This window comes from Ambystoma mexicanum, chromosome 10, assembly GCF_040938575.1.
Source record: "Ambystoma mexicanum isolate Mex_15411 chromosome 10, UKY_AmexF1_1, whole genome shotgun sequence".
In the NCBI taxonomy this organism is placed as follows: domain Eukaryota; kingdom Metazoa; phylum Chordata; class Amphibia; order Caudata; family Ambystomatidae; genus Ambystoma; species Ambystoma mexicanum.
In genome coordinates this window covers 184,806,244-184,824,514 of record NC_090932.1, presented here as the reverse complement: position 1 = coordinate 184,824,514, position 18,271 = coordinate 184,806,244, and the positions used below count along the sequence as shown (strand labels likewise).

The following is an 18,271-nucleotide window of genomic DNA, read 5'->3' as shown; positions in this document are numbered from 1 at the left end:
TCCCTCAGAAACAAACACGGATCAGCAATAACCAGAAGGATGGATAGTGGCCACCACCTGAGAGGCCATAGAACAGAGGCCCGAGTAACAGATGTTTACTCAAATTTTGATTATCTTCTCAGTGAAATACGAGAAAAGAGTCACAGAGAGATTGGGACACGTGAATAGGCTGAGATGAAACCGTAGATGGAGAATGCACAATTTTAAAAAAGGTCTTTGGCTAGTTAATAGAGTTGTCCACGCAATAGGAGCATAATTTGAGTGCCATTTACATTAGACGTGCATGCATTGGAGGTGAAGTGCACAAGGTAATAGGTAAAACAGGGGTCCGAAACCCGAGCTTTAGGTATATGTGTTTTGAGAGGGGAAAGAAGGTCAGCGCTCGCAGTCAGTGCTAGAGCAATGGTATTCAAATCGGGAGTCACAGAGCAACAAGCTTCCAGCTGAGTAGAAATATCATCACAGGATAGAAGACCCCAATTCTGGCAACAAGGAGAGGCTTAGATACAGATTTGGAAGGGACCCGTCACCAAGAGAAAGGCATAATGGAGTGGTCGGACCACGGGATAGGGAGTGCAGAGTAAACATTATCAGATTTAGAAGCAAATAAAAGATTGAGTGTGTTACCCAATCGACAAGTAGGGCCGCTAACCAGCTGTGAAAGGGCCAATTCATTCAAGGCAGAAATAAATCTGAGGGACTGAATGTCAGCAGGATCATTAACTTTAAGAATAAAATCACCAGCACATAAGAGATGGGCATGCAAAAGTTGTAAATCGGCTGCTAATTCTAGAAAAGAGTCACAAAAAGTAGAGTCTGGCCCTGGAGGACGATAAAACAATTAAAAATGAATGGACAGAGTTGAGGAAATAAGCAAGCAAACAGTGCGTCCATTTGAATATAATGAATAAGAGTCAACAATGTCCCAGTAAATTGATAATTTTAATAATAGCTACTCCGCCACCGTCCAAATTGCGAATGTTAACATTGGTGGGCAAGAGCTGAACAATGGCAGGACCAGAAGACTCTCCGACTATACTAACTGTACACTCAATGTGGTGAATAGCCATAGATGCCGGCGGTGAGCCACCTATCTAGGGCGAGGGGACAGTAAGAGGCTGATCCTATTGCTCAGAAAGCTGATTTTAAAAAGGCACAAGGCACAAAAAGACACTTTGCGATGTGTCCAACGTGATGTGTTCTAGCAAGAGCTTGCTTTTATTGTCCTGCTTTCTTGAACTACAAAATCTTAAATGCATCAATTCACAAACATGTGCACTCAGACCGTGCACGTATTGTTATTGGGTGTCCCATAATTACTGGGAGATCCCTCAATGGTGTTGCTCGACCAGTTTCAGTGGTTCATGTGGGTGTGACTCCTTTCTTCAGGACCTCAGATACTTAGACCAAGCACCAATACATCTCTATTTCTTTGTTTTTGCATTTATATAGCACACTAAGCCCTCAGGCATCAAGGCCCTGATTACAGACATTGGTTAGCTTGACATGTTACATAGTAGCTTTATGACAAAACATAGGTCATGTTAGGTGAAGTTTCTTAGGAAAAGAGTAATGTTTTGAGCTGCTTGTGGAAGGCCCAGTAGGAGTGTTCCAGTCTTAAGGCCGGTGGAAGTGCGTCCCAATTGTTGGCTGCGATTGCTGGGGAGCTGGCCCTGCCTGCTCTTTTCAGTCGAAATCTGGCAGTGTTGAGGCGATTTGTGTGGGACGATCGTGAGAATTTGGCCGCAAAGTATCTTGGGGCACAATTAAAGATGAAGTTGTGGGTTATGGTTAGTGTTTTGAAGCGGATACTGTTGGATTGGCAGCCAATGTGCATCTCTTCTGGCTTTGGAAATATGCTCCTTTTTGGCTATGTTCAAGACGGCCCTTAGAGCATAGTTTTGTATAATTTGAAGTTTGTTGATGTTACCAGCAGAGGTGCCTGCGAAAAGGGCGTTGCACTAGTCCAACCTGGAACCTTTCAGGGTTCTTACAATAGTGAGACACCTTTCTGTGGAGAGGAATGGTCTGCAGGCATAGATACGTGTTGTGGTGTATGCTGCTGAAGAGGCAATGGCGTTGACTTGAGTAGAGAGGGTGGAGTCAAGATTCACCCTGAGGGTTTTGACATTTGAGAGCCAACTAAAAGCAGCTTGGTTTTCTCATTGTTGGAGGCACAGCATGTGCGTCGCCACCCAAGCTTGGATAGTTTGGTACACTGATGTCAATGAGTTGGCAGAGTAGTCGCCTATTATGGGGAGAAGTAGCGGAGTATCATCAGCGTAATTTGTGTAAGAGATTCCTTGCGCGTCCAGTAGGTCGAAAGAGAGAATTGGTAAAAATGTTCTAAAATGTGGGAGACACGCATGACCCTTGGGGGACGCCACAAGTGACAGGGGTAGGAGAAGCAGAGGCAGATGTGGACAATACTCTCTAGTTCTGTTGGAGAGGAAGGAGGTGATCCAGGTAATAGCCACTGGGGAGAAATGGGCTCATGAGTGGAGTTGATGGCAGAGTATTTGGTGTCCACCAGGTTGAAGGCGGATGAGAGGTCCAATAGTAAGAGGAGGGCTAGCGTCTTTAGATTCGTCGAGTTGATTAATTTTTTTTAAAATCGAGGAAGGCTAATTCAGTTCCATGGCCTGGTCTGAAGCCAGATTGGCACAGGTCTAGAAGGTTGTGAGATTCGGTGTGCTGTTGGATTTGTAAGTATGCTGCTCTGTCCAGTATTTCCAGTATTTTCAACAGGAAAGGTACAGTCGTGATGGGGCGGTAAATGGTAGGGATGTCAGGATCTAGTGCGTTTTATTTTAGAAGTGGTAGTACCCAGGTATCTTTTAGGTTCCCTGGCACAATCCCTGACGAGAAGGAGGCATTGACAAGGGAAAATATGAATGGTGCTAGGGCTTTGGCACAGTCTTTGTTGATTGCGGTGGGGCAGATGGCCCCTTGACATCTTGACGGCTTGAGACCCTTAATGATTGCACTGTGTCAGAGTCTCACTCTTGACCCCTTACAGGAGGCTATTGTGACAGGACGACAGGTCATGGGTCTCTGGTGGCTAGGGATGGTTGCCCTGGAGGAGGTACGCCAGGGACCCTTTGGTGCTTGAAAATGAGACTCCTGCCAATTGCAAATAGACACAGGAAGGAATTATAGTCCAACATGTGCCCATCAGTGGGGAGGCCCAATCCCCTTGCCAACTACGGTGCTTCCAATTTGGCAGTGAAGGAAAGGAGGAAGTAGATTATCTAAAGGAGTAGGGAAAAAAAGACAAGGAAACACATATAATGGGTCTGAGAGACAATGTGAGGAGAGGATGCAAGAAACTTCCTGAAGGGAGAGGAGGAGCAGGACAGGCAGGTGGAGCACATGAAGTAGTAAAAGAGAGAACAGGTGGGAAAAGAACATAGGAGTAAAGTAGAGGAGGAAAAGTGAGGGAGAGAAACAGGATGCAGAGGTCAGTTCAAAGCAGTGTTAAGGAACTGACAGCTCCCACACCAAAGCTCTTCAGGCACAAAGCAGCCCAGCGAGGAGGTGAACAAAATACTACTCTCGGAGGTTCCAACTTAAGAGTCTGATGCCTGAGCCTGGTCAAGACAACCTAAAGCACCTAGGTGGTGGTGTTGGTACCAGGAAGCAGTAAATCCCAGGAGATCCACTTGACAATGAAAGATCTCAGGAGGCCAAGGATCACAGCAGTATCCTGACAAAGAACGATTTCAGTGACTAAAAAATAAAAGAAGAAGTGACTGGAAACACTTAACATCACAGGATCTGTGACTGGTTAATCAGCAAAGTGTGATAGACCTGATCCGGACTAGAGTGCGGCCAATAACAGAATAGAGAAACCACATGAAACATCACTATTTTTATTTTACTCCCAAACTCTTACCACAGTTTCTTTGGTGGAGCCCACTTTTTATTTTACTATGTACAGAGACTTCCGGATGCCTTACTCATTAATTGTTTCTGCAGTGACAGAAATAAACACACGAGTAAATCAGTTTTGTGTATTCTGTTAATCCCTTGGCCATTGCAGTACTCACTTTTCCCTCAATGGGGACAAAAGGGGTTTAGTGATCTGCAGAAGCAGTGCATTCTTTGAGTGGAGGACACACAGTACGTGGCAAAAACAGTAGTCCCCCTTCCCTCAAAGTGGAGAACAAAGGTCCAGTGGTATGCAACAGAACAGTGTTCCGAGTGGAGGGTACACACAATTGTTGGTTTTGATTCCAAGCATTAACTCCAAGGGCGCCTGGCCCAGGTAGGATGTCCACTACAGATGACAAAAGCAGTTGAACTATTGTAAAACAGACTTCCTTCTAACATTTATTTCAATGTGGAAAACAAAATGTGTAACAATTGATTGCTAGTATGAATTCAAACAATGGGATTTTCTGCACAGCACAAAAGTGACGGACAGTCAAAATTGTGTATTGTCTAAACACAATGGGCCTCATTACAGGTCTGGCAGTCTGGAAATAAGGGTGCCATTCTGCTTCCCCAGTCAGTGTTCGTACTGTGCTTGCATCACGGTAATCAGGGAAAGCAACCACATGGTGTGGGAAAGTCGGTCTGGTATCACCAAATATCCATGTTCTTGGGGCTGTCGTCCCAGCTTCCCGTGTTGCCTGCTCACTTCTGTAACAGCCCCAAAAAACACTGCACACCGAAGGCATGAAATAGTTATGCAGTCAAAGTGAGTCGCGGTTATTGAAAAGTACTACAGTTGTATAGGGGTTTGGGGGATGCCAGGCGTAAGAGTGCAGAAGGAGACTGACACAAGGGTGGCATGATTGGGGTTAAAGACTTTTATTCAATTAAAAGAAAAGGGAAAAAACCTGACTATCTCTATATGGGGGGGGGGGAAGAGGATTTCCCTCCCTCAACTAAAGACATAAGGTGACTGTCAGAGTGTGTCAAATCAAAAGTGTCCACTGTTCTGTGCCAAGAAACCCTTACTCCTATCCCTCACACAACAAACTATAAAATAAAGTAACCATTTTCTTGTCCCAAGAGAGGACGCCCCCTTCTCCTGGGTTTAGGGTCCTTTGCTTGTCGAAACCAGTTTTAATAGTTTTGTGTCTCAGACTCGGGAGGAATGACTTCCTTCCCCTGATGGTAAAAAGTTCTCAACATAACTTTTATCCTCCTTCTGAATGAACCAGGAGAATGCATCCCTTCTCCTGGTATTTGGTTTCGCACAGCCAGTTGGAATGTCTCCCTTCCCCAGGCATGGTAAAGTTCTCAACACAGCCTTTTATACTCCTGGATGGACCATGGGAATGTCTCCCTCCCTTCTCCTGGTGTTCGGTTTCACACTGTCTGGGGTAATGGCTCCCTTTTGCAGAATTCTGGACTTTCCAACTAGTCCGGTTTACCAAGAGAAAGGCTCCATTCTCCTGGTATCAGTTACAACCAGGGGGAATGACTCCCTTCCCCAGATTATCTTTTTCTTCAATTTCACTCAATCTCTAAGGAGGGGTCCATGACCCTTGCTACTCTCCTTCTTTGGTCTGCCTTTTTTGGCACAATTCCCTGCCAAGACCTGCAACGGGGAAGGACTTGTGTTGCTTGCTTCTTTTTGGATTCCAGACCCTGGCTTCTCTTTTTCTTTGGTATGGCTCACTCTCCTGCCAAGTACTGCCACAAGGAAGATAATTTGTAGTTTGGTGAGGGTGTCTAACACTCCTTTGGTTGTCAGTGGGCTTCTCTCTAGCCATGAAGTCAGTGACTCTCCCTCTCAGATTCTTCTTTTGGTGAGGGTATCACTCAGCCCTCCTTTGGTTACGAGTTAGCTCCTCTACACCCACTGTTGCGAGGGATTCTCCCTCTCTTGGTCTTTTTTAATATGGTCTGGGTCTTCGCCCCATTTCTGGAGGTCAGCAGGATTTATTCTGCCATGTTGACGAGGAAGAGGGGATATGTATGCCCCCTACCCCTGCCGGGCCACCAAAGTGTAGTGCTGCCCAGAAGCTGTGGGACAACTGCTTGCACCCCCTTATTGAGCAGCCCAGCAGCCCCTCCAGATCTCGCTTATCCTGCCCGAATCTCGGAACATGCTTTCTGGGCTGGCGGGAATTCAATCCAGCAGAGTCTCGTTTCCTTTGCGGCTCAGTGATTGCGTTCCAGGTTGCTGTCCATGTTCCTTCCTCCTTTCGGCAGCGCCAAGCAAAGTTCTGCTCCTGCAAACCCTACGACCAAAAGACGCAGCGGACCGCCAGCGTCCTTGGAATGTTGTCCCTCCAGATCGATAACACGGATTTGAATGGCCTGCGTTCACTTATCAGCACACCTACAACTTTGTGCGGCTGCCCGTGACCATCTCCCTGCGTTTAGTCCAGTGTCGATCTCTATACAATGTTGCCAGCTGTCCCTAGGCTCATTAGTCCTTTGTTTCTTTCACGGGTCCCATCTTCATTACTCCACAGGATCTGCTCGTCCCAGCATTTTGAATACATGGGCTCCTGTGGTTCTTTTTCGTCCCAGTACTTGGAAGGATTTTAAGATATTCAGCTTTACCACAGTACATAGGTCTAGTGTCTATATGAAAGGTAGAAGAGGAAAGGAGCTGGAGTATGTGGGGGTGAGCTTTGTTCATAGGAGCTATACCCTAGATGGTCATCCGTATACCCAGAGGGAGGAGTCCCTCCCCATGAGATCTTCCCGCATTATACCACCCCTCTGGGCTCATGGGAAGGGGATCCACCTTGGGGAGAAGTGACACCGCCTAGAGCTTCGCCCCACAGAACTCTCCTACGCCAGCAATTGGAAAGTGCAAAATTAAGTGCAGTTCGTTCCTACGTAACAGGAGCCTGAGCCTTGTGCATCATTATGCCAGCAGGCACGCACACCGAGTGATGGCAGGCCACTGCATGGGTCTGAGACCTAGCACCGCGCAGAGAAAGGAATCATTTTGTTTGAGGGCCATCCATAAGTTATTTTTGGTTCCCCACACCCAGAAGCCCCGATACGTCCCTCTAGACCAACAGCACCATCCCTTCAGACAAACTCAAACCTTTGCCCTCCAACCACACGAATGCCCTATCCTTCCTTTCAGACCCACATGCAACCAACATTCCCTCTAGGCTCACATGCCCTACCTTTTCCTTAACATCTAGATGCCCCCATTACTCCCTCCAGACCTACATGCCCCATCCCTCCATCCACACCCAGATGCCCCACCCTTCCCTCCAGACCAATACACAGATATTCCAGCCCTATCTCCAGACCCCAAGTCCCCAGCCCTCCCTCCACACGCAGATGATCCCCGTCCTACATGTCTAACCCCTCCATTCACACCTAGATGCTGCCTCCTTTCCTCCAGACCTACATGCTACCATTAAGATGCCCCCTCCCTCGATTCACATGCAAATTCCTCATCCCTCGCTGTAGATTTACGAGCCACATCCCTCCAGATATTCATGTCCCATCCCTCGATTCACATGCAGATATACCAATCCCTCTCCCCAGCCCTACATGACCCATCCCTCCATATGCCCTACATGCTTCTATCTACACCCAGATGCTCAACTCCACATTTACACACACATGCTTAATCCCACATTCAGCATGCCGCATTCTTCCTCACCATGCCCATCCATACCCAGATGCCCCACCCCTTCATTCAAACCCATGTTACCAACCCTCATTTCCCTTTAAACACATGCTGCACATGCCATCAATCATGTCACCAGGCCCAAGTGTCAAACCTCTCCCTCCAAGCCCAGCCACCACCACCCCTCCCTCCCTCCAGACTTGCATGTCTCACCCCTCCATGCCCCCACTTACAAGCAGATTCCCCAGCCCTACGTGCCCCATTCACACTCAGATGCCCCATCTCTCCTTCCAAACACACATTCCAGATTCTTCCCCCCTCCGGACCCACACAAAGACGCTAACATCTGCCCCTCCATAACTACACCAAGATACTCCATCCCTCTCTCCAAAGCCACACCCAGATGCTTCACCTCTACCTCCAGACTCTTGCACAGATAGCGCTATATGCGCCGACTATAGACCGACACCCGGATTACCCCATCCCTTCCTCGACACCCAAATGCTCCCATCCCTCACATACACCAACATCCCCTCTCTAGACCTACATACCTCATCCCTCCATTCACAACCAGATGCACCTATCCTTCCTACCAGAGTGCTCCAGCCCTCACTCAGACCCACATGCCCCATTATATTTCCCTGTCCCTCCATTCCAGATCTACAATGCCCCCCTCTGATACCCCACCAAGATGCCCTATCGTCCCTCCACACTTCAAGATACACTTATCCTGCACTTCAGATCCACACCAATATACCCCATCCTTCCTCTAGACCCATAACATGGTGTCCCCATCCCTCACCCCAGACCCGCACCAAGATGCCCCCATCCCAGACCCCAAGATGACGTCCCTCCATTCCAGACCCCGCCAAGATACAACCCTCCCTCCGATCCAGACCACACCAAGATGCCCCATCTCTTCCTCTAGACCCATAACATGATGTGCCCATCCCTTAAGACCCACACTAATGTGCCCCCATCCCTCCATTCCAGACCCCACCACGATGGCCCACCATCCCAGATCTCATCAAGATGTTCCCTCCCTCCAATCCAGACTCCACCAAGATGCCCCATACCTCCTTCTAGACCACCCATACCACTATTCCCCACCCGGCCGTCCATACCCCATCCTGCCCTCCACTCACCCCTAGATGCCCCAACCCTCTCGACACACCAAGCCACCCTTCATACCCACACCAAGATGCCCATATTCCAGATCCCACCAAGATACCCCCATGCCACCCTCCAAACCCATACCATGATATCACATCACTTCCTCCCCGCAGCATCCTGCCCCCCACTCACACCTATATGATGCAGCCTTCCATTACGGACCCACACCAATGTCCCCACATCCCTCCCTCCAAACCCACACCAAGATGCCCCCATCCCTCCCTCTAGATCCATACCATGATGACCAATCCTCCCTCTGGCACACCAAGATGCCCCAATCCCACCCTCCAGACCCACAGACAGGTACCCCATCCCACCATCTAGATGCACAGACAGATGCTCCATCCCACCCTCCCGACCCACACACAGATGCCCCATCTCACCCTCCCAACCTACACCTAGATAAGCACACAGATGCCCCGAGCCACCCTCTAGACTAACACACAGATGGCCCCATCAATCTATTCCCACCCTCCCCGCTTGCAATGGGCTGGAGTAGTCAGGTGTGTCCCAGTCTTGCTCCCTGGAGCCATTTTGCCTTTGCCTTCTGGGCTGCAATCTCGATGGATCTGGTATGGAAACCACTTGGGAAGCAGCTTTAGGGGCTGGTTGGTGCTCAGTGAGAAGTTGTACAATGATTGTAATCCATTTTTGGCCTGTTTTATGTACTTTAGTGGAGGGTTTTGAGTGTATTTTCAATCGTTTTTTTACTCCAATCTGTGCTATTGTGATGTGTTTCTCTTTTCTTTTTGTAGCTTCTGACCCGGTTTTTTCTGTGCTGGCCTGCATGTAGAGTGTGCAGTCCCTGGGGTATAGTCCTTTGTGTCTGGCTTTCTCCCAGTCCCGCCCTCCCCTCTTGCAATAGGCTGGAGTACTTGGGTGTGTCCCAGCCTTGCTCCCTGGAGCCATTTTGCTCTTGCCTTCTGGACTGCAATCTTGAAGGACTGGTATGGAAACCACTTGGGAAGCAGCTTTAGGAGCTGCTTGATGCTCAGTGAGGAGTTGTACATTGATTGTAACCCGTTTTTGGCCTGTTTTATGTACTCTAGTGGAGGGTTTTGAGTGTATTTTCAATCTTTTTTTCTCCAATTTGTGCTATTGGGATGGGTTTCTCTGGTGTTTTTGTAGCTTCCGACACTGTTTCTTCTGTGCTGGCCTGCATGTAGAGGGTACAGTCCCCGGGGTGTAGTCCTTTGTTTGTGTCTGGCTTTCTCCCAGTCCCACCTCCCAGCCCACCCACCTCCCCTGATTGTTACGTCCACCTCGTTATAACTAACCTTCCCAGGGCAACCCTCTGCCCGTGCAGCCCCTGTGGCTAAGGGCCCCAAGGCAAAGGGCGGCTCCCACAGAGGCGGCTCCAGATTGTGCCTGCAGGTGTCAGCAGGGGAGGCCAGCCGTCAACCAGCAGCAACCATCAAGGTAGGTGTGACCTGGGTGGGGAGTAGAGCAATCACTCTACTCGAGAAGCCCTGCCACTCTACCTGCCCTCAGACCACAGCAGACCAGGACATTAAGACTAACCTGCTTAACAACTAGAGACAATTATGAACATGTGTCTTCCCCTTCCCCCCTGAAGAACTCTCTTGTGCACCCTAAGAAACCCTCTGCTGACCCGTCATGCCCAGCTTACTATCGCCCAATCTCCATCGCCCCTTTCCTGGGCAAAATCTTGGAAAAGCTGACCATCTCCCAGCTCAATCTCCACACTGAATCTGTTGGTTGTCTCCATGATCATCAGTCTGGCTTCAGAGCCGCCAGAAGCACGGAAACTGCTCTCCTGAACATCTGTGAAGACCTGCTCTCCAACCTTGATTCCAACACCCCCTGTGTCCTCATCTTACTTGATCTCTCTTCTGCCTTTGACATGGTCAACCATGCCATCCTGCTCAACCGTCTCCGACAACCTGGCGATCAGGGGTCAGGTCCTGGTGTGGCCGACTTCTTTTCTCTCTGATCGACCCTCCCAGGTTCAACTTGGGTCCTTCCCCTCTTCCAATGATCTCTGCCTTAATGCCGGTAAGACAGATTCTCCTCATCGGCACACCCACTCCCTCCTTTCCCGTCACTCTCTGGCCGGCCTCTCTTGGCCCTCTACCTGCTCCCACCTGCAAGGCTAAAAACCTCAGGGTCATCTTCAACTCCACACTCTCCTTCTCTCCCCACATCTATGACGTCTCTAAGAAGTCACAGTACCAGCTGCACTGGCCTCAGAGGTATTCTTCCTTTCCTCTCCTTCCCCCAGAAGCTCAGTCTCCAGAGCTCTGGTTCGCTCTAGGCTGGACTATTGCAACAGTGTAACGCTCACCTGATTCCCGTAGAGGCGCCGGTCTTGACTGGGCGTATACCGTATCTTCAAAGGTGATGTGTAACACACGGCTGGCTCTTTGGGCTGGACCTCTGTGCACTGTATGTCTGACTCGAAGGGTAAGATGTCTTAGGTAAGTGAACGTCGTGCTCTCCATCTGCCTCGGGGCAGGGTGCTGTAACCAGTTTCTTCACTGGTTAAGGGGAGCAGGCCTCTTGACTTCAGAGGACTGCTGTCCGTCGTTTACTGCACGAACGGTAAGTTTCGAGTAATTCTAATGTCTTTAAAGTCTTTAGTAATGATGTTTCTTGTTTTGCAGGGTTCCGGCGATGGCGGATGACGGGCTGAAGTGAGTTGAAGATGGAGCCCGTGTGATGAATAGAAGCGCCTGGAAGCACGTAAGTAAGCGCTTGTTGCCTGCTTCACGATGCGCTCTAACTGTCTTTTTATTTTGCAGGTACAAGTTCGGAGCGGCTGCAGGGTGCCGGAATACCCACTGGGTTAGATGTGGAAAGGAGTAATGGCACGTGAGTATTAAAGTTCCCCAATGTCTTTAAACGCACCTTGTTTTGTCTTTCAGATGCGGGATGCAGCGCCGAAGGCCTCCGGAGCGTGCGAATAGTTGGTAAGCTTTGGTCTTTCAGATGCCGGAATGCAGTGTGAAGATCTCCGGAGCGCACGAAGAGTAGGTAAGCCTTTGTCTTTCAGATGCCGGAATGCAGCGCGAGGCGTTGGTGACAGCCGATGGACCAGGTAAGTGAAGAGATGTCACTGAAGACCGTAATGCTAACCTGTTCTTTCTTGTCTTTATAGGTGTTGCTGAAGACTGGATTCAGGATGGTAAGCCTTTTTCCTTAGGCACAGGATCAGATGCAGAAGACACGATGAGCGTTCTGCTGCAGAGGATGCAGAATAACGCAAAGCAAGATTCATCCATCGGGTGTGGTTTAAATAGCCTCCTGTAGTGCTTAGGCGTGGCTGTGGAAGGAGACACCTAGGTAAGAAAAGAGTTCCTGCTTTCCAGAAGAGTTCCAGTGTTCTGAATCTAGGGAGTGGCTCCTGCCCCACCCAACAGGAAAAGTAGTTCCAAACAGAAGAGGATCAGAGGCTCAACTGGCAGGCAAGTAAGCAGCATGGTCTACTGCAGGTAAGTCCACCCAAGCATTATGAGCCCGGCGCTTCCAGCGCTGGGACTGGGCATATTTATGAGCCTGGTGCCACTGGCGCCAGGACTGGGTCCAAAAGGTCCCAATTGGGACTGGTTGGCACTCGGAACCTGGGTTATGGATCTGCTTCCAAGGGAGTTGGGAAAACCCTGACCTTTTGGAAGCAGAGATCATGACAAAAGCCTCTTTCTAAATCTGCCTGCTTCGACTCTCCGCTCAATACAACTCATCCAGAACAGGACTGCAAGACCTGCCCTTGGCCTCAAGCCAAGGGATTGTAGCTCCCCAGGACTGAAATCTCTGCACTGGCTCCCTTTGCCTGCGAGGATTAAGTTCAAAACCCTCTGCATTGTCCACAAGGCCTTCTGGGGCTTCTATACCTTCAACTCTCTCTTCCTAAATATCTTCCTTCTTGAACTCTTCACTCATTCGCCTCCAACTCCCTTAGGGTCGGTCGCTTCTCCAAGCAACAAGTTGGTGGTAGATCTCTTTCTTCGGCTGGGGCCTCCCTCTGGAACAGGCTCCCTGAAACTTGAGGATAATCATCTCCGGTTCCGGAAGCACCTCAAAACCATTCTCTTTGATTATGCTTTTTCTCCTCCTGTTCCCCTGCAGACCTCCTGGCTGATACTGAAACTGTTTAGACAAAAAGGAGAGATAGAGGGGTCTGCAACACCAGCATACCCTCAACATGAAGGGGTTAACCCTTAACACTTTGCAACAACAAAGCTGGTGCTACTCGTTGCTACCTACTCTGGGTGGACTCTATTCCCGTCCCATATTCACTTATGGGCATAGGAAACAAACACTATTTAGACACAAGTTTGTAAAAAAATATACATATTTTATTATTCAATTGTATGCAAATCTTAACACCATCGGTGTAATAATACTGTATTTCTTAAATTTCCTACAGTAAAAGTCTAAAAGACATGTTCACAGAATGTTCACAGAATTATATGCACAAGCTTCAACCCTTCAATCGGTAAGTTTAATGAATTTGAATTCTTAACCGTTAAAGTGTACTGTGCTGTGTTGTTAATGGCACTCGGACATACCTCACTGAGCACACCTCACTTGAACTCGTTCCATTCACTTTTATCTTCAATCACTATCATCATCTCATTCCACACACACACACACACAACTGGTGCCCGACATGTTTCTTTCCGTTTTGGATGTAACTGTAACTACTGCTCGGAAATACTTTAGGTGCTTTAGTGAAGGGTTAAGTAAACTCGAACTGCACTGGTTACCTGGCCACCCTCTGATGTCGGGCACAGGTCCCCTGCCCCGCCAGTCACACCCATGCACTGCCTTCATGGCAACCCTCGCACTTGGGGACTGTTTTCTGTACCCCTACGGTCCCACTACCAGCACTTGACACCTGATGTCTGCACTTGTACCTATTGTATTATCCCATGTACTGCACTGTCTCCCCCAGCACTTTCCTCCTTCCCTCTTCCAATGCATTTGCGCAATCTGAATGACACCTGGCCTAGTATGATAGTTGTCTCTCTTCCTTCTGTTCCCCCTCGCTTGCCTCGTCGCGTCTTGAAACACTTGTGTATAGGCGTGTTATAAATGCCATATCATATTATATCATGAGCCTGCGTTGCATCTAGACAGGGATTGTGAAGGCTAGCAAGTGCCACACTTAGATAGATTTGTGAACATTAGGCTGCGTCGCATCTAGATGCAATAGCACATTTTAGCCATTGCCACATCTAGACTGCACTGGTAATATTACCAATGATACATTAAGATAGATGTGCGAATGTTAGCTTGCTTCAAATCTAGACACGATTTTGAAGGTGGGCCAGTGCCACATTTGGATATAATTGTGAATATTGGCATGCATCAACAATATATACAGGATTGTGAATATTAGCCAGTGCCGGATCTAGATAGAAATTCAGAGATATTCACGCACCACATCTAGAAATAACGTGGAAATTTAGCACATATCACTTCTAGATAGCGAGGCAATAACCAACCCACTAACAATTTCACTCCTCTGCATACACCTCTCAAACTCTAACCAAACACAACCACAACCCTAAAGCACAACATACCGCACAAACGTCACTACACCACAACAAAAACCACAAATAGCTTTGCACAACAGCTACCAAGCGGAAAGCACCCCCAAGCTCAGCGAACGTGTTAACCGAACTAAAGCTGCCAACAGCACATCACTGCTCTCTTGTACTTACACTGCTCATTCCCATTAACTCAACCCCTTTACTTTTCAGATCCGCCAGAACGCCAGGGGACAACTCCGGTGGTGATAGTACACAGTACAAATATCCTTTAACATTAACAAGATGCCCCCTCTCTGATCCAGACTCCAACACAAGATGCCCCCATGCCACCAGGGGTGGACTGGCCTATAGAGAACTCTGGAGATTTCCCTGTGGGCCTCTGCACCCTGGGCCTCATTTCTGTGGTATTTTAAAATGTTCTCATAGGAAAAGCATTGGGCTTGCTGAAAATGTGTTATATGGGGCCACTTTTAACTTTATTTCCAGTGCCTCTTTTGGTCCCCAGTAATTATTTCCAGGGCCTTTTTTAGTTCCCAGTCCAGCCCTGCATGCCAACCTTCAGACCCATACCATGATTCCACATACCTCCAGACCCACACCACCCTGCCCTCCACTCACACCTAGATGATGCAGCCTTCCATTGCGGACCCACACCAATGTGCCCACATGCCTACCTCCAGACCAAGATGCCCTCATCCCTCCCTTTGTATCCCACCAAGATGCCCCATCCCTCCATTCCAGACCCCACCAAGATGCCACCACTCTTCAAGCCAGACCTCATTAAGATGCCCCCATCCCTCCCTCTAGATCTGTAACATGATGCCCCATCCTCCCTCTGGCACACCAAGATGCCCGCATCCCACCATCAAGACCCACAGACAGGTGCCCCATCCCACAAGCTAGATCCACAGACAGATGCTCCATCCCACCCTCCCAACCCTCACACAGGTGCCCCATCTCCCCCTCCCGACCCACACCAAGATGCCCCATCCCAACCCACACCAAGATAAGCCATGACACCCTTTAGACCAACACACTGAAGCCCCCATGCCACCCTCCAGAACCATATCATGATTCCACATCCCTCCAGACCCACACCACCCTGCCCTCCACTAACACCTAAATGACGCAGCCCTCCATTCCGGACCCACACCAAAAGGGCCCCCATCTCTCCCTCCAGACCCACACCAAGATGTCCTCATCCCTCCCTCCAGATCCCACCAAGATGCCCCATCACTTCATTCCACACCCCACTAACCCTCCAAGCCAGACCCCAAGATGCTGCATCCCTCCATTCCAGAGCCCACCAAGACACCACAAAACCCTCCAAGACAGACACCGCCAACCCTCCCTAAACCCATACCATGATGCCCCATCCTCCCTTCACACAGCAATATGGAGGCAGGACAGGAGCAAACTCAACCAAGATATACATCTCCACACACCAAGATGCCATATCCCACCCTTCAGACCAAGACAAATGTGCCCCATGCCTCTCTCAAAACTAATGACCCCAATCCCTCCCATCAAACCCACACCAATGTGCCCCAATCCCCTCCCTTCAGACCGACACCAATATGCCCCATCCATTGCCGACCCCAAGATGCCACCATCCCTCCCTTCACACAGCAAGATGCCCCAATCCTGCCCATAGACCCACACCTAGATGGCCCATCCCTCCCTCCAGACCCACACCCATGTGCCCCATCCCTCCCCCAGGCCTACACCAATGTACCCTTTTCCCTCCAGACCCACACCGACGTGCCCCTATCCCTCCATTCAGACCCCAGCAAGATTTGTATTTATTGATTTATAAAGCGCCTTAAACCAAAGCGCTGTACAATGGAACAACATAATTCATAAAACAAACAATATAACGGTTGAAGCAATTACAATATGAATCAATCAACAAAACAGTGAGAAGAGCAATTAACTGAAGGGAATAGGGAGAAAGGGGAGTGGGGCTGGATAGGGGGGGTGATGGTGAAGAGTAGGAGGAGGGAAGGATGAGAGAGGGGAGGGAGGAGAGGGGGGGATCCCTCTGCCAGACCCACACCAAGATGCTCACGTGCCTTTCCAGAACCACACGCAGATAGCCCCCACCAACCACCCATCCCAAACACACTCTCGTCAAAGGTTAAATTCCACTATTAGCCCCCTTTGATCAGTTAACCACCACCATACACTGTACTTGCAATGTTCCTTTTCTCCGCACGTTATACCTTTCACTTTGAACAGATGAAAACGATTGTAAAAGTAATTTTCCGCTCCCCTCTATCTAGTGTCTTGCTGGAACTTTCACTGGTATCCCGAGAAGAAAATGCCCATGTTAATCTCATCTATCCAAGACTAGGCAGATTCGCAGCCAGGGCCTCCCAGTTTCCGCTTCCAAAAATCACGATGAGGGACAAAAAGAAGTCTGGGTCTTGCAGTAACTTTCCCGGTATCCAGAAGAAAATGCCGACCTTGATCTCAGCCAGCCGAGAGCACGCAGATTCTCGTTCCTCTGGCAGCCAAAGCCTTCCAAGTCCCCGCCCAAGAAAATCACAATGATGACGTCGGACGCTACGTAAAAGGTGGGGAACGAAACGTGACGAAAGTCACGTGAAGGAGGGTAGGGAATGACGTCGCTATGGTCCATTTCTCGAATGGGAACTAGACACTAGTGCACTTGGACAGACGTGCTTTGGTGGTTTCCGTTGCATGGGCGGGATGGGAGCACTGCCTCCCTCAGAGCTTCTTGCCTGGTTTGCTGGTTTGACACTCTCTTCTGCCTCCCGAGGACAGGCGTTCCACCAGTTTGGCTCCCACCCTCTACTCTCTGGGCCGCCGCTGACTGTGCCCACCAGTGCAATGTCTCGCTAGGGGCCCTCCTCGCTATTTCAAGGGGGTCTCACCGTAGCGACCCCTTGCATCATTGGAGACCGATACATTTCTTGGGATGGAGTGTGCGAGTCGCCTGGGACTGCTCGGTTCAATAGACGGTCGGCGTTCTACAAGAAAATAACGCGTTGGACTCTGGCGGCTGACTTTGGGGACCCCTCGCCATGTACCTGCTACTCCCCTTCGATAGCCTGGTCTGCAACCTGCTGGGCATCTCGCTAACCTTGTGGTTCACGCTTCTGATGGTCTTCATTATCGTGCCTGCCATCTTTGGCGTTTCCTTCGGAATTCGCATTATTTATATGAAGTCGCTGCTGAAGATCTTTCGGGTGAGAAAATTTAGATTTGTTTAATCACTGTCGTTAGAAGACACAAGGATCATATGTCATAGGTGCCAAGAACAACTTGTGACACAGGGGGGCGTATGGGGGATACTGTATTGTGATTGGTTGAAGGGGGGACTGCAAAGTAAAAATGTTAGGGCGGTGACTGGTTCACCCGGCATGATTTGGCTGAGACTCTCAGATGCTTTGTGTTTGATTAAGGGTAGGACAGTGCGATGTATTAAGGTGACCAGATTTTTAAAAACGGAGTATAACTAACTTTAAACATAGACTGCAGGACTACACTTCAGTAGTGTGGGATTTTTTTTTTAAGAAGGAGTTCGAGGAATTCCCCCTGCACATAAACTGGGGATTTACCCATGCACAAGGAGCTTTTGCTCGTTTGAGAGCACGGGCCTGCCCGTGAACAAGCTTTGCAAGCAGTCTCTGTTGCGCAATGAGTTACTGCTATGGCTTCTAACTGAAAGGTTGGTGGTTCGAAAACACGCATGGTTGATTGGCATTTGAGTGTTAAAATCGCCAATAATGACACGGTGTGTTTCGTTGACATGTACATAAATTAAAGCTCTCTTCTTATATGCAGGGACGTAATTTCACCAAAATGCCAGGGGTAGTGGAAGTGACATTACACAACCCTTGACCTCCCATATGACATCACAGCAAGTGATGTAATTTGACCCCCACCTCAAGTGATATCGCAGGACGTTATCGCACACAACTTTTCGCCACTTGATATCACAGGAAGTGGCATCATCTGCCTTCATGCCTTCAGTGAAGCAGATTCAGCATTGTCT

The 18,271-nt window shown here is 49.0% G+C and overlaps 1 protein-coding gene across 2 annotated transcripts in view; it reads left to right on the top strand.

Annotated features, from left to right (window-relative positions):
- The window catches only part of GPAT4 (glycerol-3-phosphate acyltransferase 4), a 438,091-nt gene that overhangs the window by 244,026 nt on the left and 175,794 nt on the right, over positions 1 to 18,271 (top strand). Inside the window, exon 1 of one of the 2 annotated variants that reach the window (XM_069617680.1) lies at positions 16,854 to 17,462. The exons of the other annotated variant lie outside the window; for it this stretch is intronic. Coding sequence (XP_069473781.1) covers positions 17,298 to 17,462 — 165 coding nt within the window. The 5' untranslated portion in view covers positions 16,854 to 17,297. Of the gene's footprint in view, positions 1 to 16,853; positions 17,463 to 18,271 lie in introns of those variants that run through there. 2 annotated transcript variants of the gene reach the window in all.